The following is a 24,585-nucleotide window of genomic DNA, read 5'->3' on the forward strand; positions in this document are numbered from 1 at the left end:
GTTTATATTTACAAAATGAAGTTTTTTACATCTTTTCACTCTACTCTATATTATACACTATGTGGACATGTGTTAAAAACCCAATCCTTGGTCTAGTATCTAAAAAACCGTATTAAGTGAAGAACTTTTTTAAATAAATTTTCATATTTCGTGCAAAAGGTGAGGGGATGGGATCGGCAGAGCCCCCGGGTCCTCCCCCCTGCGTGGGCCCTGATAAAAAAAAAGTCGACACTACTATATCAGTCTTCTTTAATAACAGAGAACGTACCTGCATTACAATCGGAATACAAACTTCAGGGGCACCCAACAAGAATATAGTTCAAAACCACTTAAACATAGCATTGTTGAACGTATTTTAGCATTTAAAAGGTAGATATAGGCATATTTTTATCCCCTAAAAATTTTTCATCTGTTCGGATTTCCTAGCCGAAAGTCTAGTGATGCGAAAATTATAGGGATCAAAACTTACCTTTTCGAAAATTTTAGCTAAAAAAAGGGTCCCGAAAATTGTAGGTGATCTTTTTAGGGTAAAAATCCGTTAAAAATGGGCTATTATACCATTTTTTAGATGTTCGAAAATCCTAGGAGAGGCAGTTGTTGGGTGCCCCTGAAACTTGTGATTATATATTTCTAAAATCGTTACACCATCGATCGATTGCATCAAAAATTCCTAACCTCTAGCAATGACCAAGTAAAAGAATTACATGTATTTCTCACAAAGTAGTACCTTTTCATATTTTAGAAAAGCATCTAACATGAAATTACGCACTCTGGTACACTTTTTACGGTAAAGAGGGAACTAATGCTGTCAGCAGGACTTCATCTTCTTCATATTTGTGGCTTTAAAATACATCAGTGAAAAAGAAATTGCTACTAGTCAATAAAAACGTGTATTTGGTTAATGGACAACACAAACTACAGCTATAATAGGTTATTAGCAGAAACTTATTCTTGTATTTAAGGTGCTAATAAATATATAGGGAGCTTAAGCAACGACGACGGTGACGACAACGAGAACGGCAAAAAAGCAATAGGCAATTATAATAACAAAACAACGATTTTGCACATGCATCAGTCTTTTTTGTGCATTTCTTAGCCATCGTTGCACGACTACAACGTGAAAGTACCGAATTTTACGTTTCGTCAAGGAAGGGAACACAAGACAACAACTTTCTTTTTCTTTTCCTGAACTTTGATACAGTCCGTTAAAATTCATCTCCAAATCCCCCAAAAAATGCCAATATTTTGTCCAATTAATTAGTGTTGAATCAATTAATATAATTGATGGAATAAGTGCGATAATGTTTGGGGAGGCACTGCGCGAATTCACTTTTTAAGTGACGTTTTCATGGCCGTTGTTGCTTAAGCTTCCGAATGTCCCTGCTCTTACTCCGTACAGTACTCCGCTTTTGTGTAATTGTTGACACGGTTCAGAGTAACAAATGACTAGATATATATATTCTTTTTTAGTCTAAAATGAACAGAACTATTGCCGTTTATCAATACACCTACTCTCCCCAGACCCATACAAATGTTTTTACCAAGGTAAGACATAAACTGATTTTTCGACCCACTGATGATTTGAGTCAATGTCATGTTGACTTTCTGTCTAGACATTTTCGTTTATACTTAAACTAGCCCTCATGGACCCGAAAGCAAGACTTGAAAGAGACGGGAGGCGCGCAACCTTGTTCATATCTTGAAGAAGCGTGACCAGTTTCTCATCAAAGTGGCACTGGCCCCCATAAACGTATTCTTTAATTGGCTGAGGTCCGGCTGCTTGAAAGCAGAAAACATTACTTTGTCTAGCCCTTTGTCTGGCAAGGGTTTGTGGTTGCTTTTCAGGTGTAACAGATGTGGTGACTAACTGCGTAATCATTTGCTTACAAACAAAGCAACTTCTGATACGCTCAAGGAGATCTGTGTATGACTTATTGCCAAGGAAATGCTGAGGGCAACAAGTTATGACAGACGAAGAAGCTAATTTTAAGTATAAACAATATTCCACTAACCCAACCAACTGAGGGTAAACCTCCCTTATAACAGTTTCTAGACGTTCAGTTCTTTTGACAAAAACTCTCTCCATGCTGTCTCGGTTCAATTTCTTAAAATCACTCTTTGCAGTGATGTTGGCCAGGTCCATTTCTTTGAGGAGGATTTCACACTCATCACGAACACCATCAAGCCTACAATCCTCACTTGCTGTCAATGTGTCCGTTGCCAGGTAGAAAATCTTAACCACATTCCCCTCAGACTTTGGCACATCTTGGAGGCACTTTATGCAGAGATCAAGCACACCCTGTACATCGTACTCATCGGCTAGCTTCAGAAGGTGACCCATTTTGTTCACTGAATAACAATCACCAAAAACACAGTTAGCTTGATGAGGTCTTTCTCCCAAATCGATTTCCTCGTGCGGTGGTTTCAAATTTCCTTTTGTTATCACTTAGCTTTGGTATTCTCATTGTATAGTTCAACTAATCAACTGATTGTGTGGAACTATGATATTGCGGTTATTGGCAAATGGTTGAGTAGTTAAAGAGCAGTATTTATAAGCAGCACAGAGTGATCATCAGCCCCTATGACCACTAGGGGGTGAAAACACAGCAAACATCAACTCAACCGAAGAGAAAGTAAAAAATAACGTTCATGCTTGCACAATGCTTTCGTTAAGTTGCCTTTGCCCTTTCAGATGCTTTTTGCTGTGATTTTGCTTACTTCATCTATATTTGCAAAACTTATTGGATCTTGTTTACTGTGGGTAATGTCGACTGAGATATCGGTCGACATAGCGGTCGACATAGCGGTCGATATAGCGGTCGACAGTCGGTCGATAGTCGGTCGACAGTCGGTCGATAGTCGGTCGATAGTCGGTCGATGGTTGGTCGATAGTTGGTCGATAGTCGGTCGATAGTCGGTCGATAGTCGGTCGATAGTGAGATAGACTATCGGCCGAGTATCGGTCGATATTTCGACGAAGCACCTCGACTTACTATCGGTCATATGTCGGTGATATGTCGGTCAACTGTCGGTGGTATATCAGTCAACTGTCGGTGGTATATCAGTCAACTGTCGGTGGTATATCAGTCAACTGTCGGTGGTATATCGGTCAACTGTCGTTCGAATATCAGTCGTGTGTTAATTTATCAGGTGAGTCCAATGGCTTTTTTTTTTTAGCAAAGACGTCATTAATTACTGTTATCATGCGATGGGGGAACATGTGGCAGTGCGAGGCGCGATTACTCTATGAAGGGAACCGAAGAGCACTGGGAACTAAGGACATGATAACCATTTTTTTTTCCAGTTTGTATCATCTCCGATCGTCTGAGTTTTAGCTGTTAAACAGAACCTGTCTCAGCCTAAGTTGAATCTGCTGCTCCTGTGGTCCTGCAGTCGAAGAATACTTAATAAGGACGAGTGAAATGACTGCTCCCGCAGTCCCGAAGTGGACGAATAATGAATAGGAAAAGGCAGTTGATGACATGCTTTAAGAGCGTGGAATACACATCTTTTATTATCGGGCTTTGACCTGCTTCATCACGCCAAGTTCTCGTTTGTGCAGAGACCACAAATTAAACCTATATATTTCTGCATTGAAGACGGGAACAGTCCTTTGTTTAACAATCACTTATTGATAAAACGCGCTGATAATGTGCCGAGGAAGGTGACAAAAATATCCAGCAGACTGAACACATTCATTTATTGTGGGAATGACTTCAATTTACAGCAAGGAAAATACTCATACGTTATCATTACATTATCCTGTCCTTTTGCTCTGTCCTTTCGCTTTATATTTATATTGTGTTCAAAATAAAGACGACCATGCGTGTGACTGCAGCGCTGCGCAGTCAGCGGTATGTTGTAAAAGCTTAGCAGCCGCACCAGATTTTAGTAAGCGGCCGCCATGTTAGCCCTTTCTCGTGTTGTTCAAGTTTTTGGATAGTTATCGCCATCCATCGGACATTATACGGCCTAAACGATTGTTATCTCGGGACTCAGGATCCAAGAACTAAGGAGTAAAAAGAATGTGTTGTACCGAGGACCTGTGAATAAACTACGTTTGGGACGTTCGTGTTGATTGTTAGCAACTCCTCTTGTTGTATGTACTACGGGAGGCCAGCCACAATAACAATCGTTTGACGATCTTCGTGTAGCAGTCATGTCCGTCAACAAAGAAGCAAGACCCGAAGACCAGGTCAATGTGGCGCTGGAAGAAGAAACTGATGAATCAAGGAAGCGTTTCCTGACGGAGAAAGGGTATACGTATCAACTCAACTTGAGAACAAGTAACTTGAAAACTAAGAAATGTGAACTGGTGAAGCGAATGAGAGGTACTCTACTGAAGCGAGGTCAGTCAACTAAACTAGTAGAATTTAAGAAAGAATTCAGCGAAGCTCAGATTTTGTATTGCGAATTTCAAGACATGGTTGAAGAGATTAAGGTTTTTGCGAACCCAGATGAGAATGTGGAAAATATTGAAAGAATGGTTGATCAAGTTGGCAGAGAATGGTCAAATTTTGAGTGTGACATTAGATCAGAGATAAAGTTTCTGGAATTTGTCGAACACCACGTGGATGATTCAATCTCTGAAGCATCCAAAAGGTCCAGTCGAGCATCCAAGAAAAGTAGTAGGTCAAAAATAAGTTCCAATGATAATGTTGAAGAAGATAGGTTTCAGTTACAAAAGGAGGAAGCTGCCTTAAAGGCTAAACTGGCCTATATAGAGAAGGAACGGTTACTGAGATTAGAACACAGAAAGACTGAGTTGACCAAATTAGAACAAGAAAGAAAGTTGGAAGAGCTAAGATTACAAAGTGAACTTGCTCAGAATCAAGCAAAGCTTAATGTATGCATGTCAGCAGATAAAGTAGAACTGTTTGATGATCAGGATCTAAACTCGATTCCCCCCGCTGATAAAGTCAAGGACATGGACAAATTCCTTAATTCAATTCCAGTCACAAGTAAGAGTGATCTCTCTCCTGGTCAGCAAGAACCTATCTACTCTTCAACTCAGTTAAGTGGAGCCCAACCCACTTTCAGTCTTCCGCGTGTAGAAAATGGAGTGCACAGTACGTTAAGCCCCAGTGCCACACCCTTTCAACCACACTCTGTCGTCTTAGAAAAGTGTATGGACAAATTAGTGGAAACAAGTAGTATGTTGGTGGCAGCTACTATGGAGCAGAACCTAGTGAACAGGCAACTAGCAATCTCAGGGCAACTGCCTAAGATTTCAATCCCAGTTTTTAGTGGAGATCCTTTGGAGTATCCTACATGGAACAGTTCCTTCAGTGCCCTTATTGATTCCAAACCAATGGACGCGCAGACAAAATTGAACTTCCTACATCAGTACATCTCAGGAAAGCCCAAACAAGTTGTTGATCAGTATATGTTAATTGGTACTGAAGATGCCTATCAGTCTGCGAGAAAGTTGTTAAAGGAAAGGTATGGTAACTGCAATGTAGTAGGGACAGCCTTTATGAACAAACTGGAGAACTGGCCTAAGATTGGCGTAAGAGATGCGGAGGCCCTAAGAGATCTTTCTGACTTCCTGCAAAAGATAATTGCCGCCAGAGAAACTACTCCTAGTCTTGCTGTCTTAGACTTTGCGAAGGAGAACGTTAAAACTCTAAACAAGTTGCCATTTCAAATTCAGAATAAGTGGAGAGGAATAGTACAACAGTGTAGAGTCTCAAAAGGAAATGGTACTTACCCTACCTTCTCTGAATTTGCTTCATTTGTGAAAGAGTGTGCAGAGAGAGCGAACATTCCCGAACTTGAGGAGCTGTCCAAAACCAAAGAGTTTGTTAGGCCTAGAGGACCATTCAGACGCTCACCAAAAGGCGAGGAGGCCTTTTCCTTCGAAACTCATGTATTGGATCCAAGCAAGAACGTGACTGCCCAGGGTCAAGGTGAAAAGGAGAGACCCCCAACCTGTTCGCAAGGGAGGAGCGAGAAGAAAAAGACCGAAGTATGTCTGTTTTGCAAGGAAGAACATCAGCTAGACGAGTGTAAAAAGTTTGCAGAGAAGCCGCACAAGGAAAGGAAGGACTTCTTCTATAAGAAATTTCTTTGTCTTGGATGTGCCTCTAGCAGTCAACATCAAGTATCCTCCTGTAAGAACAGACTTAAATGTCGCACGTGTTCTGGAAATCACCCTACATGTCTCCATATTCAGAAAACTCCCAAGGAAAGTATTACGAACTGTACAAATGTTTGTACCATCCCAGAGCAAGAGGGCGGCTCGGATCATGCCATGATTGTACCTGTTTGGGTTAGACAAGTTAGCCAACCCAGTAAAGAAGTCTTACAATATGCAGTGCTAGATGACCAGTCCAATGTGAGTTTTGTGTCGCAAAGTTTGTGTGAAAAATTGGACTTGCAAGGCCCACCAACCGACTTGCTGCTGACAACAGTGCAAGAGAGAAATGTACATGTACCAAGCAACCGTATTTGTGGAGTTGAGGTGTTGGATTTTAGAAGGGAGCATGCTGTGAAGCTACCCATGATGTTCAAGCGAGATATCATCCCAGCCAGTCGGTCGCAGATTCCAAAGGCCAGTGTTGCCCGGAAATGGGAACATCTGTGTCCTATTGCTGACGAGCTCATGCCCTACAATCCAAGTGTGGAAATCTCCTTGCTGATTGGCAATAATTGCCCTAGTATCGTCAGACCCAGAGAAGTCCTAGTGGGAGGTGAAGACGACCCTTACGGCCAAAGATCTTTAATGGGGTGGGGTATAATCGGCAAGGTGTGCAAATCTACAGGTGAAGCCAACCATAAGGAAGGAGTGTGCAACAAGGTGATGGTCAAAGAAACCCATGAACACTTTGCCTTTACGACAAAGGTGAAAGAGATTATCAACCCACAGAAGATTATTAAGATTCTTGAGTCAGACTTTACAGAAAGTTCTGCAAATACCAAGCCCTGTTCAGCTGAAGACAGGAGATTCCTCAACATCCTTGAGAATGGTATTGTGAAGAGATCGGATGGGCACTACGAGATGCCTCTCCCTTTGAAGACAGACAAACCGTCTCTACCCTTCAACCGCGAACTAGCTGTCAAGAGATGGCACCAACTTTTAGCAAGGTTTAAGAGAAACCCCAAGTTTCTGGAAGATTATCGCTTATTCATGAAAGATGTGATTGCTTTGTGTGCAGAAGAGGTACCACCGGACCGCCATGGAGTTCAGGATGGAATGGTTAACTATGTACCACACACCGGTGTTTACCACCCAAAAAAACCAGACCAGATCAGGGTTGTTTTTGATTGTTCGGCCCAGTATGAAGGGGTGTCCCTGAACGATCACTTGTTACAAGGACCCGACCTCATGAACACTCTTCTGGGGATCCTGTGCAGATTCAGACAAGAAAATGTTGCGTTTATGACTGACATTAAGAGTATGTTTCATCAGTTTATGGTGTCAGAGGAACACAGAGATCTCCTGCGCTTTTTGTGGTGGAAGGATGGGAATCCTGCAAATGAAGTGACTGAGTATAGGATGAAGGTTCATCTTTTCGGTGCTGGTAGTTCACCTGGCTGCGCAAATTTTGGTCTGAAGAGAGCAGCAGATGATGGGGAGAAAGAGTTTGGTGAAGAAGCTGCTGAGTTTATACGACAGGACTTTTATGTGGATGATGGACTAAAATCAGTCCCTACCGTGGAGCGAGCTGTTACACTGATAAAAGCAAGTCAAGGCATTTGCGCCAAGGCCGGCCTGAGACTGCACAAAATTTCATCAAACAAAAGAGAAGTTCTTGAACAGATTCCGGCCGAAGATCGCGCCAAAGGATTAAAGGAGCTAGACTTGAAGGTTGATCCACTGCCCTTAGAACGTGCCTTAGGAGTAGTGTGGTGCATTGAGAATGACAGTTTTCAATTCCGCATCGAGCTGCGTGACCGTCCCCTAACGCGACGTGGCGTACTTTCCACAATCAGTTCAATCTACGATCCTAGTGGTTTCGTTGCCCCAGTTACCTTGAAAGGAAAACAAGTTTTGCAGCAAATGTGCCGAGACAAGCTTGATTGGGACAGCCCAATTCCAGAGAGTTTGTATACTCATTGGGAGAAATGGCGTCAGGATGTTCTGAATCTCGATCAGCTGCAAATTCAACGTTGTTTTAAGCCGGAGAACTTTGGGCAGGTCAAAGCCAGCGAGTTGCATCATTTCTCAGATGCTAGTGTAGAGGGTTATGGACAGTGCTTGTACCTTCGACTAATCAATGTGGAGGACAAGGCGTACTGTTCCCTTGTCATTGGGAAATCTAGAGTGGCCCCGTTAAAGCAAATCACTGTGCCGAGGCTAGAATTGGCTGCAGCTACTGTTTCAGCAAACGTGAGTGAATTTCTTCGTCGAGAATTGTCTTACACGGACATTAAGGAACATTTCTGGACAGACAGCAAAATCGTCCTTGGTTATGTTAACAACGAAGCTAAGAGGTTTCATGTGTATGTGGCAAATCGTGTGCAGCAGATTCGTGACGTCACTAACCCGAGTTCTTGGTTGTATGTCAGCACTGAACTTAATCCTGCTGACCATGCCTCGCGAGGCCTTACAGCGTCACAGTTATTACAAGGAACCAACTGGCTAACTGGACCCTTATTTCTTTGGAAGAGTGGAACTTTCCAGCCTGAGAAGATAGAAGAATTTCAAGTGACCGAAAGTGATCCTGAAGTAAGGAAAGCAGCCGTTTTCACATCTCGTGTAGAGAGCAGAGCTACTCAAGCCCCTGAACCGTTAACGTCAAGCCGTTTGCGCCACATGTCAAGCTGGCAGCATGTGCTGAAGGCAATAGCTTTGTGTCTACGACTGAAGAGCAAACTGGCAAGTAGAGAAGTGAAGTTGACGAGACAAACGGGTGGTGAGAGCATCAGACCATTACCGAAGGTATCAGTCACACTTACAGAACTTCACGCAGCAGAGAGGGAAGTTCTTAAGGTTGTTCAACGTGAACATTTCCATGACGAGATGCAAGTTTTAAAGGAACTTAAGGAAGTTGGAGAGCTTACTACTAGAAAGATCGCAAGAGAAAGAAATCTAGCCGTCAAGAAGTCTAGTTGCTTATATCGTTTGGATCCATTTCTCGATGAAAACGGTGTTATCCGCGTTGGTGGCCGCGTGAGACGAGCTAACCTTCCATTTGCAACGAAGCATCCTGTGATACTTCCTCGTAAAAGTCATATTACAGATTTGCTGATTCGATTCTGGCATGCCAAAGTGAACCACATGGGACGAGGTATCACCCAAAATGAGTTGCGCCAGAGAGGCTACTGGGTTGTTGGTGGATCGTCAGCAGTGTCAAATTGTATTTCCAAGTGTGTTACATGCAGAAAAATGCGCGGCCCCCTGCAAATTCAGAAGATGGCCGATTTGCCTGTGGATCGAGTTGAACCTTCGGCCCCCTTCTCGTATTGTGCTGTAGATTTCTTTGGACCTTTCCCGATCAAGGAAAAGAGGAGTGAAGTTAAACGTTACGGAGTTATTTTTACCTGTATGGCCAGCAGAGGTGTTCACTTGGAGACAGCCAACTCGTTAAGTACCAGTTCCTTCATCAACGCACTTAGTCGCTTCCTCAACCGACGCGGTCCAGTCAGACAGCTCCGCTGTGATCAGGGTACAAACTTTGTAGGAGCGAAGAATGAGCTAAAAGCTGCCTTAGAAGAACTGGATCAGAACCGGGTGCAAGAGTACTTAGTGGAGAACGGATGTGATTGGATACCATTTCAGATGAATGTACCTCATGCCAGCCACATGGGTGGCACATGGGAAAGGTTAATCCGAACTGTTCGTAGTGCACTGGAGACGTTACTTCTGAGCGCTGGCACACAGTTGGACGACGAAGCGTTCAGAACCTTCATGACTGAAGCAGAGTGTATTGTTAATTCCAGACCCTTGTCTACGAACGACTTAAATGACCCAGAGGCACCAGAACCACTTACGCCCAGTCATTTACTTACCTTGAAAGCTAAAGTTGTACTTCCACCGCCTGGAAGGTTCCAGCGAGCAGATCTATATTCCCGCAAGTGGTGGCGCCGAGTACAATATCTCGCGAACGAATTTTGGCTTAGATGGCGCCGTGAGTTTCTTCATAGCCTGCAGGCTCGTAACAAGTGGATGTATCCAAAGCGAAATCTATCAGTTGGAGATGTAGTCGTATCCAAGGAAGACGAAGGACCACGTAACCAATGGCCACTCGCTAGAGTCGTAGAAGTCTACCCTAGCGAAGACGGATGTATCAGAAAAGTCAAAATTGTGAAAGCTGATGGAGAACTTGACAACCAAGGCAGACGTCGAAAGCCATCTACGTTCCTGGATAGACCAATCCACAAATTAGTCTTACTGGTACCCTCTGCAGATGAAGCGGATGTTGGTGATAGCAGCAGGGAGACCGAGGAATTCCCCAACGAGGAGCCAACTGCTCAGTGAAGTCGCCCCGACAGGTGTAGAAGACACAAGTGACCGCCTTTATGAACATTTGTTTTGTTTAACTGTCTAGTATGGACATTAACTTAAGTAATTGTTAGGCAACAATTAGGGGAGCCATGTGACTGCAGCGCTGCGCAGTCAGCGGTATGTTGTAAAAGCTTAGCAGCCGCACCAGATTTTAGTAAGCGGCCGCCATGTTAGCCCTTTCTCGTGTTGTTCAAGTTTTTGGATAGTTATCGCCATCCATCGGACATTATACGGCCTAAACGATTGTTATCTCGGGACTCAGGATCCAAGAACTAAGGAGTAAAAAGAATGTGTTGTACCGAGGACCTGTGAATAAACTACGTTTGGGACGTTCGTGTTGATTGTTAGCAACTCCTCTTGTTGTATGTACTACGGGAGGCCAGCCACAATGCGTATACAGAAATTAATATTGAATGGTAAGTCACTTTTGGTCATCTGAATAAAAGGAAAACAGTATGCGCCGCGTTAACATTAATATTATCTTAACTTGTTAAGGAAAAACAAGTTAAAAAAAATGAACTGTAAATACATTTTTTCATCAATGTAGTTCTGAGTCGGTTGAAAAATTCTCGGCATAGGAAAAATCAGCCAGATATAGACCTCACACGGTGGGAATAAATCACATAACAAGAAGCTGCATGAAGGCCTATCATTCTCACTTAGCCGACTTCTTCATGATTCAATTCTAGCCGGCTACGCGTAGCGAGACACCCCCATCCCTAAAAAAAACCAGGGGAGGAAACGTCTGCGAAAAGGTGGTGGGCATCGATACAGATAGGCTAAATCCCGCTCACATGAATTAAAAGAAAAGGCTAGATAAATTACTAATAGCTATTATTCCGGAATTTTGGCTAAGTACATTGAAGTTTGAAATTAAAAAAGCAGAAGCACAATTTAAAAAAACGGTTAGGTCCAAGCTAGAAAATGCTTTCTAATTTCTTGTTTTCCAAGCCAAAAAATGTAGGAAATGCTAAGTGTCGACCGACCATCCACCGAGTGTCGACCAATTACTGACCGATACATCGGTCAAGTATCGACCAACTATCAACCAACTATCGGCAAAGTGTCGGCGAAGTGTCGGTGAACGAAAAGCTATATCGGCCGAGACACATCTGGAACGACTATCGACCGTGTCTCGACCGACTATCGACCGCTATGTCGACCGACTGTCGACCGAGTGTCGACCGACTATTGACCGAGTGTCGACCGCTATATCGACCAATATCTCGGTCGACATTACCCACAGTAAACAAGATCCAACTTATTTAGCAAAATTAGAACGACAATACACAGACATGCCAATCTCCCAAGATGTAAAATCTAAAGACTATGGCACAGTTATTTAAACGGAGTATAGCCGCATTCTAAGCCATTTTCAGTTTGCCGGACACTTTTTGGTAAACACCATTTATCGTGAACAGTTTCACGTAAGCATTTACCGTAGACTAGAAAAGCATCTGAATGTCTTCTTAAATAACCCATTAATGAAGATACCCCCCTGAAGATATCTGGAGGTCCAAAGATTTATTTATTCTATCTGTTGAGTAGCACCCCCACTCCAACATAGGGAGGGCATGATCGCAGGTTAGACATTATATGAAGTCTTACATATAAGGTATAAAAGAGACCACCAAAAGTTGCTCCAAGGCAAGATTGACAAAAATATTATAATCTTTGTAAGTGATGAAATACATGCCAAAATACTGCATGCAAGAACCATACTATATTGGATTGAAAACATATTATTTTGAACTTTGGGAAAATGGGCTGAGTTTCAAACTGAAGCAAGAAGAGCTCATAAGTTGATTTTATCTGGGAGATTGGGTGAATAATATGGGAGACCAGTATATTCAAGCCATATCTGGTACTCCCACATAAGCTGGGAGAGTTGGCATATATGCATACATTACATAATTTGATTATTGATTTTTCAATGTCACTATACACTGTATGTCTTACTTACAAGTAATACCCTCTGTTTCTTTTAAGTAGAGCACCTTCAGAAAATCCAGAACCTCATTTGCCTTCTTTCCTGGTAAAGGAATTTCTGTGGCTGTTCCTTCCTTAAACTTTGAGCTGAGCATTGCTTTGAACACTGGAGAGTGTAAACTCAGGATCTGTCGATGGACATAAAATGTATCATCCTCCACTGTGAGTACCAAGTCACTATCCTCCCAAGGTTCAGAAAATGGATGTCTCCCAATCTGCTCCACTGATTGTTTGACACATTCCGCTAAAAAAAAAAAAAGGAATAATAATTACCCTGGCCTCCATTGGTGGACATTATGTTAAAAAAATACAATAATTTATTGCATTATTAGAAAAATGGCCCCAACCCCCTTCAGTGTTTAAGAGACACTTATCTCATTGCCAGAAATTATGCGCTGATCAGTTCAAAGCCAAAACATCCCCTCCACATGGCATTTGACCATCACTCATGCCTGCAAAGTGGGGAATTTGACACAAAAGGCATTCCCAAGGGTAGGGTATTTGAACTGAAAGTGACAAGACAAATATATAACTTCTTTGTATCCAGTGTCTGAATGAGAATGTGATTAGATAGATGAAATCCTTCCCATGGTTAGCCTGCATAGTTGATGGGATTTTGTGCGCGGGTACTTTCTTGGAGAGCTGCCATGTGAAGCGAGCGGTGAAGCCATGAGGGAATTGACGTGCTTCCAATCTCCACATGGCTCCACTGCTCCACTTGCCTGCTAATCTCACCAGCTATGCAGGCTGTCTCATAGTGAGATGGAGAAAGACATACCTTTTGAATGAGAACGGCTTGTTCAACAAAGACTTCAAAAGCTATGCAATATTTTGGAAGTGAAATGTATGAAAACAAGAGTGGCTGTAATTTTGGTAGTTCAGCTGTTGTGGATTTTCCAGTCAAGGTGGATGCCATAATACCAGGTTTTTCAAAGAACTTGCCTTTACTAAAGTGCATTTGACCACTATATTGGCCTAATAGAAGGGGTAATTTGAACAGGTCTGTCCTACAAAAAGTTCCATTTTGTCACCAACGTGCAAGGGTTGCAGAGGGGATGAATGCACGTTGAAGTGTTGAACTGATCAGTGCAGATCTCATGGCTAGTTTCGCTCCATGTAAGGGAATCCGGATTCTGGAATCTGGGAAATTTTTGCTTGTGGAATCAATCTGGTATCCATTAAACTTGTGGAAATCCTGAATCCTGGGCTTTGAAATGTGAAATACAGCTCATGGAACCCAGAATCCCCTTTAATAACGACTGTGCCGTTTGGGTAGTGCCTCATAAAAACCTTACCTCTGTATTATCTTTTGTGCCTGATTTACATGTGCACTGGGGATCACTTTGTTGAAAATTATATCAGCATATCTGTGTGCAAAAGATCAATGTTGGCTAAAGTACACGTCGTTACTTTTGTCTTTTCTACACGTTCAGGAATTCAGAAACAAGAGAAGTGAGTAATGGATCAGAGTTAAAGCTAAAGGCTTTTAAGCACATGCCTCCTACACAATATAGTTAGTACTAACTGCACCTATATGTACTCAGAAAGAATCATGCATCAGTCAATTCCAGGTGCACCCATGCCAACCCCCAAAGGTTGACCCCCAGGCATCATTAGCAATTTTTTTGCTTTGGAAAATTCCTGGGGACCGGGACACTTGACCTGCCAAGTGCCCCTTGGCGGGGATGAAAAAGAGGGCCTTGATCGATTAAATGGCGATTTTTTTGTTTTGGTTAACGCGCCTTTGCAATAGAACCACTCTAATTGAGACTTGACATGCGACGACACCACTTTATGATTCTTCTTTCATTATCGTTGTTTATCTTCTTTTAAATACTGGGTAGTTCGTAGTGAAATGTTGGTTTGTTTAATAAACATGAACTAGTAATGACCAAAGGTTACGGAGTGTGGGTGACAACGATTGAAGGTCAAAACACTTTTGCTCCAATAACTCTGTGGTTTGCACAAGATTCACGTGATAGATGGTCAAAATATGTGTGATCTAAGTGATAGAAGGTCCAAACAGAAGTGATCAAATTGCATTCTGTGCTTTCCATTCATTCGTAGGGGAAGTCAAAACGAATGCTAGCTGCATACATGCAATGCATGCGTAATAACAACCTGGAAATTAGGATTTCAGTCTCCTGTTGTCGCCTGCAAAAAGTAAAGGAAGTTCCTCAAATAATAGATAGATCATGTAGAACTGATTAGAAATATAATCACCGCTAAACTCATTCAAATCCTAGATCAACAGAAATTTCATTCCATAACCAAAAAATATGCGTTTATTCACGTCAATAGCTCCAGAATTTTGGCTTGATAAGCAATAATGTAATGTTGACGTATAAAAATCAAGAAACAAGTTTTTCCCATCCTTGACAGGTGAGCCAATCTTTAAACCTGTTTATGTCTACCATAAAATCCTCTGTGTTATAGATAAGTTTGGATAGGGATGAAAGTACAAGCCAAAAGCTCGGGGGTGGCCCTAGGGTTGGCAAATGCCCGACCCTAGACCGTGACGATGCAAAATTTGCTAATGCCCCCACCTCCCTGACTTACAAGGCTGGCAAATGTCCCACATTTGCCCAGGAGGGGACATGGGTGCACCTGGAATTGACTGATGCATTATATTTTTGGAAACCAGTCATTGCACGTGCAGTTTGTGCAAGGAAAAAAAGATAACGTGAACGTCAGGTTTACATGAAGCTCTATCCAAGTGGCAATTTCCGAATATTATTGTATTTTTCGTTGTGGCCTGTCATGCAGCTTTGACTAGTTTCCCGTATCTCACTCTTCAAACAAATATCGTTGAATTGTTTTAATATTATTAAAATAGCCTCTCTCATCCCCAATTTAATCACGAGGAGAACCCGAGGATTCTAATGCAGAAACGACTTTGATTTTATACCAGTTTCTCCGGCAGCTGCATAGCTTCTGCTTTGGCTCTCCTCGTCCGCGATAGGTACAGGTACAGGTACAGGTGCAGGTGCAGGTAAAAGGCCTTCCTCTTCCATTGTAATTGGTGTGGCGGTGTTTTTCGGTCCTTTATCCACTGAAAATAACGAGATTTTTCCTCAAGTTCACAACACTCCTGGCACGAATCAACACTAGAAGGATTCGCGATCCCGGAAACAGGGCTGCCCATAAAGCCTATCGGCCGTGATGACATTCGATTGGTTCATTCATGGATAAATTTGGGGCGACAAAATGCCTGGCCTTTGATTATGAGGAAGTGAGCCTGCAATGTGTACGTCTGTAGCTCAGGCTCCCATATAAAGTTATATAATGGAATCTGCGTTTTTTTTCTTGCAGTTCCCTAGAAAGCCGGAAAAATGGCATAACAGTAGATATCACACTACAACAGGTGACTAACCATCTGCTGCTTATATCCTGATGGACGTCGCATCTTCGACCGCACAGCGGAAACGAAATTTAGGGAACTAGTCGCCTTACTTCTCCTGTTGGTAGAGGATACCCCTACTACCGCTACTCCAGGTGACTACATGCAATGAATAAATCCGTGCTACTGATGCATGGTTCAATTTGACCTGTTACCATCCCCCCGGGCAACCCTGGGACAAGTCCGGGCCTTCGGGCCCGGGATGGGGAATTGTTTGAAGCGGTCCAGTCCCGGGGGTAGGTGGTAGGGCAAAATCTGTTTGACTTTGCGAAGTACGTGTCATTTCTCGCGCGGTTTACACGATGACTGCAGACCTCAAGAATACGTATCTTTGAGGAAAAAAGCAGGAATTTGTCGCGGAGAGTGGTTGGAGAGGAAAAACTTATCAAAATTAAAGTCTGTATTTAAAGGTTTGTTTTAAAATTGGCAACGAACAAGCTTATGATGCGTACTCAAATGGATTATATTTTTCGGAAGAGAACTGGACAGAAATGTTTCTTCAGCCTAGCCGTCTTCCGGGGTCGCCGAAATCGGAGCTTCAGGAACGGTGACCAAAGAAATTTCGCAAAAAATTGTGTTACTTCCGATTGCTCCCAAATTTGGCACACACGAAGTTAATAGATTTAGCCAATCACCTGCCTAGTTCCAGCCCCTGTCGACTTTTGACCGTCACACACCGGGTTTTCGAAAATTTTGAATTTTATGGCGAGTCGCGGGGAATCTTTGTGAGCCGGTTTTGCGAATAATGAAAGCTTGTATCGACGAATGTCAACCAAATACAAGTCAAACAAACTATTCTGAAGGATTTTGGAGGATAACAAGCAAAATAAACGCGAAAATCGAGGTTAGGAAACAATTAGAATCTGTGCATGCAAATCGCCGATCGCCCACTCTGTGCCACATGTTCTTGAAACGGCGACGATTTCCTTCCCGTTTTGCCTTCGCTTCGCTTTTCGCTGTCAAATTCTTGCTTATTTTGATGAATTCTATCAGCAAATTCATGTCTGGTTGTCCCTAACTCGATATTTTTTTGGGAATCGAGGAAACAAAGCGTCTCAGTGAAGTAAACATGGGGTCACGAGGTGACGCCAAAGGATTATGCTAATTATGATAATCAAATTAGCATAATCATGACAGCGTGCAGAAAAAAATTTGTAGAAAATTTCTAGTCGCTCCATATTTTAGAACGATTTCCGGGTTTTTTTACTTACATATTGATGAAAAATATTTCTTGCTACCATATCACTACCCTGCTAGCAGAGTCGCTTCGATCTTTCCTAGATAAGTCGGGAAAGAGGAAGGCGCCTTCCTCTTTCCCGACTTATCTAGGAAAGATCGAAGCGACTCTGCTAGCAGGGTACCATATCACCCAAAATAAAGAAGTTTCCTAGCTAAATGACATTCTTTAAAATTTTAAAAAATTTTTATGCAAAATATGCTTTTTTAATTTTTTTGTGGCGGAATATTATGGGTTTCCTATGACCGAAATATTTTTTTTTCGAAAGGGTATTCTTTTCCCTTTCCAATGAGGTATAGCTTGATATTGAACTGTAAATAACACCAGAGATATGATTTTTTAAAGTTACATGGCAAAATACATTGAAATAATTGGCTGCAGACAATGAGTTTTAATGATAAGAAAACTTATATGAAAACGAATACAAGGCTTTTGAAATATATGGATAAACAGAGATCCGGTCCAGTGTTCTTATATGAAGTGTTCTATCAAGGAGGCACTTTTTAGAGAGTATTCCTTCTTCGTGTTCTTTTTCAAATTTGTCTTTCATATTTTAACTACATTATGACAGCCACTTTCCTTCTCTAAGTAAACTCTGGAAAATGTTTATTAAAGTTGTGAAAAAGTTCCTTTTTGCTTTTGTACAGATCAAAAAGATGTACCGGCAAACAAACGTGCATGAGGTCGATCATGAGCTCGGGGTGGGGAATTGACTCTTACTGCATGCCCGGGGGTGCGGAATCGGCTCTGAGAAAGAACAAAATTTCAAATCCCGGGGGTATGCCCGGGGGGGGGGGGTCATGGTTACATATCTGAATTGAACCATGCATAAATCAGGGGCACCCAACGAGAATATAGTTCAAAACCACTTAAACATAGCATTGTTAAACGTATTTTAGCATTTAAACGGTAGATATAGGCTTAGTTTTATTCCCTAAAAATTTTTCATCTGTTCGGATTTCCTAGCTGAAAGTCTCGAGATCCGAAAATCATATGGATCAAAACTTACCTTTTCGAAAATTTCAGCCAGAAAAAAGGCTCACGAAAATTCTAGGTGAGCTTTTTAGGGTAAAAATCCTTTAAAAATGGGCAATTACACCAATTTTTAGATGTTCGAAAATCCTAGGAGAGGTAGGCAAGCAAGAAATTTTACAAAAAATGTTCCGAAAATTCTAGATCTCAAATCGTCTTCCGAACAGATATTTTCCGAAAATTGACGTTGGGTGCCCCTGATAAATCACTGAGGGGGATACAATTACAGAAAGCAACCAGATTATTGAGACAATTCCAAAATATAAAGATTTTATTCATTTTTTATTTCTTTGAATTCCCCGGGTCTATATTAGAGAATGAAGCCTGTAAACTGTCAACTACAGTTACAGTTACACGGGCCTTTTCCACTATCAGCCACTGTGGGCTCGTTGTCCATAATCTTTTTCTTTTTTTTAATGGATGATAAATGATAAATTGGTTTCAATATCTGTGTTTTCACTCACGTGGCCAGTATCTATGCAAATTTATTGGAATAAAAGAAAGCGTTTACATAAGTAAAGAGTTTAACTCCCACAGGACTGGTTTGGGACACAAACATAGCTAAACATGGCCGCCGTTTCATTGTTTTGGGACACAAATATGGCCGCCATGACGTCATGTGAAAGTGGATAGCGCTAAACCAGGGCCTGGGCTACAATATAGTTAGCATTTTCCGTGTAATTTTAGCCATTATTATTATTATTATTATTATCACGACAAAAAAATCGCTCAAAGCTTTCTTTCTACAGCCAAAATTATAACTAAATATACTTCGGAAAGTTTTTTCTTTCTATTTACGGTGAATTAATATCGACTAAAGGCTTTTTAAAGTTCTGGGCCCAGTTGTTCGAAGGCCGATTAGCGCTTAACCTAGGGTTAAATTTAACCCGGGTTTCTTTTTCTTTTATTCAAAAGCATTTTCTCGGATAAGTTTCTCCGTTATTTTTAAGAGCATCCAATCATCAACTTGCCGACAGAAAGAATTAAACTGAATATACTTTTTAAGCGTTCAAATCTGAATTCAAATTTCGCACTCACCCCGGGTTATCTTAACCCAGCTTTGAACAACCGGGCCCTGTAAGCTTAAGCTTATATCAAACCTCATACTAGGTCAGATCGGTGTCTCAGTCAAATCCAAGAGACTATGAGTTGTCAAATCTTAATACAAATGTGCATAAACTAGCTTCATAAACTGCCCCGCTGGACTTCATGAAATTATATCTGAATACAATAATTACTTAAGCTTACCATATTTCGAGATGCAGCTCCTGAAAGCTATCAAGTAAGCCAAGGATCGCTTGAGCCTTTATAATTCTCGTACGCATCCAGCAAGGTGAAAACAAAAACGATGCCATCCGAAATCGGATTATCGGCTTTGACAAGCGACACACTTCTCAACCAAAAACCCAATAAACAAACCAGCCATGAATAAGAGAACACTCTCGATAGCAGCTGTATTTCATTTTGTACATCCAGTGGAAAAAGACAGTTAAAAACATCACAAGTTGACTCAAAACTCTGTCAGCTTCAGCTGTCAAAGTAAACAACTTTCAAGATGCTGCATAAATTTTACGCATGAACTCACCTGTCAAATTTTAACCAATCAGAGCATAAAAATTGGACGTGGAGCGTGACCAACACGTGACCATGGTAAGGAAAGGTCTTCCCCGCCTGTATTTTAAAAAAACTGGCTGAATTTTTGCGTCTGAGGTCAGTTTGAAATCAAAATCGTAATAGTGCAGTGCGATACTGACATAAACACAACATATTTGATATGAATTTTAAAAAGTAAACGTGAGCCTGCGATCATTTGAAAACGAGTAAATTGTCAGCGGATAACTGCAAAAAATACTCGACCTCGATGGGTCGACACCTGAGCCCGCGATACGGCCAGGTGATACTGGTCAGCGGATACCCTGTTTTGACAGCTGTCAATTGATGACATCATTGATGTGCAATCAGCTTTCTCCTGGGCTCCCAAAGTAGCTAGAAAGTGTGAGAGTAAACATTGGTATGCCTGTGGTGCGGACGGACGGTCGCTCGGTCGCTCGGTCGGTCGGTCACGTGATTACCAAATTTTCTGGGATGGGTAGATTTATTTACCCATGGTGCTCCGCAGGCGCGCTTCGCGCGCGGAGCTCCGCTATTAACTGGCGCCTACCATTCCGAAAAGTGATGGAAACCCGCCAAGATCTCAAAGACACAGAAGAATATGACTGGCTGGAATCGACAGAACTTGCCATCGATAAGCGGAAATTCTTACTCAATCGATTGTTTGTCAAACAAACTGTTCCCGAAGACTAAGCCGGAACTCTGTCTATTCATCTATTTTTGTAACACTTTGATGGTTTTGTTGTCAATAAATGTATTTTTTAACCGAAACAAAGGTGTAGTCTGGTTGTAGCACGCGTGTATTAATCCCACCATTGTTTATATATAATTGAGTTGATTCCCGTGGATAATTTATGCGACAAGCGTTCATGTTGGCTCAGTGTATATTAAATTAGTTTGCGATGAATAATAAAATACAGTTCGCTTGCGTTCGTTTTGTTTCGTGTGATACAGGTCTAAAAGGAAAAAGGCCAACCTCTTAATGGTTAACGCTCGATACCACAGTCTAGAAACGTTTGAAGGTTGAATTATATTGACAAAACAGAATCAATGGTTTTGTAGAATAAAAATATTTATAGCTTTAAGTCGAGTACTGTTTTCGGACCGTTGACTAGTATGTTTGGAAGCTATCCGCTCAAAAATATTATTTACTGGAGTTTGTGACAATAATAGAATAGCTTCTACATGAGCCAATCCGTGTTAACTATTAACGAGCAAGTTTAGGCAAGCCTATTGTTCCTATTGTAGTAGGGCGACGCTCATTAGTAAACCTATCCACTTCATTAATATGGAGGAACCCATTTTTTCCCCAGGTTATAACAATCGGTGACGTCATAGACTAGACCTAGCTAGACCGTGCTAGACACTAACGGGGTTAATTTTCAACATAGTATACTACTATACTATTTTTTCCCCAGGTTATAACATCTATTATAACATATCATCTGTTATAACATATCCCTTTTTTGCGCCTGTCATGCAGGTTAAAGCTGAGGAATTTCCTCTCCTTTTTCTCTTTTCTTCTTTCTTGGAAAACGAGAAGACCCTCGGGACGAGGTTGAGGGCGCGCGGGGGAAATGTAGAATCTTGACAATGACTGACCTACTTCCCCCCCCCGGAAAAAAAATAAACAAAACACGGAAAAAACAACAACAACAACAACAAAACACTAGCCTTGCTTCAGAGGTGCGTTCCTGAAAACTGATAAACAAGGTCTTCAGTTGTGCGTGTTTTCTACTGTGCTCAACATTAACTTGCAGCGAAGCACCATGGGGAAGAAAAGTTGGTTATGAAAAAAGTAAAAAGAAAAGAAAAAAATGTGGCTATCTATATGCATCCCATAAATTTTGGTTCTGACAATCATTAACGTCTACCCCGTCATGTAAACCGAGGTGAAATTTTGCATTTCAAGCCGCCGCGTGTTTGGCGGTAAATCTCATTGCCACCTGGACTTTTAGAGAGTAAAAAGCAACAACAAAGCGGAGTCTATATTTCGACTAAATTTCAATGTCTACACTGACACAGAAAGACTAACTAGAGCTAGAGCGAGAGATTTAAAAACCAAAGGAGACGAAAAACATGAAAACTTTATATAGCGGCGGTGAGAAAATGAGACATTGTAGCGGCCACCATCCTCGGAGACCCAGGGGCAGATAGAGGGGGCGAGGGGAAGTTCCTTCCATTTAGACTTTCCCTTGCTCCCACTATCTACACCTGGGTCTCCGAGGATGAGCGGCCACCAATGTGAAAATGAGAGGCACTGAAAAGGAAAGGGAACAGAAATACATGCGACATTTCCTCCACAAAATGTGTAGCTTGGAAGTTTCACGTTGTAGTCGTGCAAAATTACGGCAAAGAAATGTTCAAAAAAAAGTGTGCTACACGTGGAAAGTTATCTTTTTGCTATAATTAGACCCATTATTTATTGTTGTTGTTGTTTGCCGTTCTCGTCACTTTCGCGATCTGTAAACCGGTATACTATTAACGAGAGCTTCTCTTTTAGCCCATGCTAAATCTATATATTTATGAAAGAGAACATGATCATCGCTGTAGAATGTTCAACCTAAGCGGTTGAAAAAGAACCGACAAGCCTGAATTTTTTCAGGTTCTTTATCAACCGATTGTAGGTTGTTCATTCCACTGCACGATGATTATGTTCCCTCTGATCACCTTTATCCGCAGTTCAAAATATGATTCATTTCATATATTTCAATTCATTAACTTTATTTGTTTGTTTTGGATTCTGCAACTCGTTGGGCTGCTGGTCGATAGGTTTGCAGTTCTTTGAAGAACTTTGGGCTGTGAAGAACTAAGTCCTCCCTAGCTAAGTTGGAAGTTTCTTTGATAAGCAGACAGCCCAAAAGAACTTGCATTGCAATTTACAGAACTGCCCAGCTACAGAAAGATCACTAGAACACTAGAAGCTACATTTGTAAGCTTAGCGGGGGTTGATATTTGATATTCTTTCCGCAATGAAACAGAAGGAGAGACTTGTATAGCCATCGCATGCATTCTTATAGAGAGGAGAAGTGTGACCGTCACGTTACCATGGTAGCACTATTTCTGGATGACAACAAAACCAACGACGACGGCGACGGCAAGAAGAATGGCAAAAATAATAAGTTTATTTTAACAAACAACAACTTCTGAACGTGCATCACGCCATTTTGTACATTTCGTTGCCGTCGTTGCACCGCTACGACATGAAACTTTCTAATTTTACGAGCCCACGTTACGGAGTAGGTGAACACAACACAAACATTTTCGCTTTCTTTTTGAAATATCATAAGGGGTTGACAAGTCTGACACACGCTTTCCATCCACTTGTTTATAGCCTTTAATTCTCACAGTTTCGCTTTTATGTATCGGTCAAATCGAAGCTTCAACATGCCCCCCCCGGGCAACCCCCCCGGGCATTTGACTTTTTGGAAAATTATTGTTCAAATTCCCTCCTACCCGGGCCAAAATGCCGTTCAAATGCCCCACACTAGGGTCCATTCAGGTAATCAAATGCCCCCACCCCGGGGACATTTCACAGGCGCAAAAACGACAGAAGGACAGCGGAAACGCCTTCAGTTGTCGAACAAAATCTTTATAAATACAACAAAAACTGAGAAACACTGTTAGCGTATTTACTACGAACAAAAGTCTCGTGCAAAGCGGCGGAAATCGCTGCTACAAGGTCACTGAGTGCTCAGCTTTTCTTCGTCATGCAACATACAAAGCGTTCTATAAAAAAGATCCCACCTATTGAGATTACTACATCATGACCATTTCACTGACATGCATCATCGCTCGCCTTATTAATTAACATACTTGTAGTAGGTCAAGGTAGTTGACCTGAGCTTTTTATTTTATTTTATTTTATTTTATTTTATGTTGTTGTATTGAATCGCCGGTATAGGTATTGCATTTCATTGTAAACACAATAAAATACATTCTTACACTCAAAGCCTGAATCCAGTATTAAAAATTTTAAAATTTAAATACTACAAATACGGCACAAAGCTTGTTTAAGCCCTTTCATCGTAACCAATTGGCCACAAGGGCACAATCTTTTCCACAAAAATCCTATAACACCACGTCCCCCATGATAGCTCGCCGCGCCAAGAATTTTTTCATGAAATCGAGGGTGCAGTTCAAATTCCCCACCCCTAAAGCATGGGGATCAAATTCCCCATCCCCTGGAAGACTCTGATAATCAAATTCCCTCCTCCCCGGGACAGCAAAGGTGTCAAATGCCCGGGGTATGCCCGGTGGGGGCATGTTGAAGCTTCGATTTGACCGATACATTACGAGTATATCTTTCACAGACCTTCCTCGTTTGTACGATATAATAGGAGGTTCTTTATAGATCTGTCTTAGGAGAGGTTGGTTCTCTATCAGTTGCCAGTGTTTCATAAGAATTTTTTAAGGCTAGGAACTGATGGTTGATATTACGTGACAAAGGGCAAAATAGTTTTTCCTCTTGAAGGTTTTTGTTGAAGTGTTTCTTTCCTGTTTTCATAGTGTATTTCAGAGAGAGTTAGAGATATTAAATTCTGTGGATATTCTCCTCTCTCTAAGGTGCTTTTGGAATTCTTCTAGTCGGTTTTGAAAGTTTTCTTTTCAGGAATTTGTTCTGAGTAACGGGAGGGTGTCGCCCTTTATAAAGCCTTTCTTGACCCCTAATGGGTGGCAAGATGTGAAATGTGTATACATGCAGTGAAATGTTTCAGTTGGCTTAAAATGCGTTCCTACATCGAGAATTACCCGGTGCTGTTAAACCGTTTCCCTTATCGAGTCTTTAGTGAGGCCCTGCCAGGGGGGGCTCCCATGTCGCTCGTCTGAATTTTAAAACGTCTCGTGTCGGTGTTTATTAATGCT

General features: G+C 41.6%; 2 protein-coding genes across 2 annotated transcripts; one reads left to right on the forward strand and one right to left on the reverse strand.

Annotated features, from left to right (window-relative positions):
* Positions 1-233: 233 nt before the first annotated feature.
* LOC140938878 (uncharacterized) lies at positions 234-15,554 on the reverse strand. The gene is made up of 3 exons (XM_073388407.1): positions 15,348-15,554; positions 12,414-12,683; positions 234-2,349 (listed from the first exon to the last, which is right to left on the reverse strand). The coding sequence occupies exons 1-3, from the start codon at positions 15,451-15,453 to the stop codon at positions 1,610-1,612; spliced, it is 1,116 nt and encodes a 371-aa protein (XP_073244508.1). The 5' UTR covers positions 15,454-15,554; the 3' UTR covers positions 234-1,609.
* On the forward strand, positions 3,834-10,831 carry LOC140952284 (uncharacterized). Its single transcript, XM_073401716.1, has one exon. The coding sequence runs from the start codon at positions 4,160-4,162 to the stop codon at positions 10,421-10,423; it is 6,264 nt and encodes a 2,087-aa protein (XP_073257817.1). The 5' UTR covers positions 3,834-4,159; the 3' UTR covers positions 10,424-10,831.
* Positions 15,555-24,585: the final 9,031 nt, after the last annotated feature.

Source organism: Porites lutea, chromosome 1 (genome assembly GCF_958299795.1).
Source record: "Porites lutea chromosome 1, jaPorLute2.1, whole genome shotgun sequence".
NCBI lineage: Eukaryota > Metazoa > Cnidaria > Anthozoa > Scleractinia > Poritidae > Porites > Porites lutea.

Excerpts from the sequence above, each read along its gene's own strand:
- LOC140938878 (XM_073388407.1), bottom strand. The coding sequence starts at position 15,453 with ATGGAAGAGGAAGGCCTTTTACCTGCACCTGCACCTGTACCTGTACCT. Across the intron at positions 12,684-15,347 it reads TGCAGCTGCCGGAGAAACTG|CGGAATGTGTCAAACAATCA; the intron begins GTATAAAATCAA and ends TTTTTTTTTTAG. Across the intron at positions 2,350-12,413 it reads AGAAACAGAGGGTATTACTT|TGAACAAAATGGGTCACCTT; the intron begins GTAAGTAAGACA and ends ATTGTTATTCAG.
- LOC140952284 (XM_073401716.1), top strand. The coding sequence starts at position 4,160 with ATGTCCGTCAACAAAGAAGCAAGACCCGAAGACCAGGTCAATGTGGCG.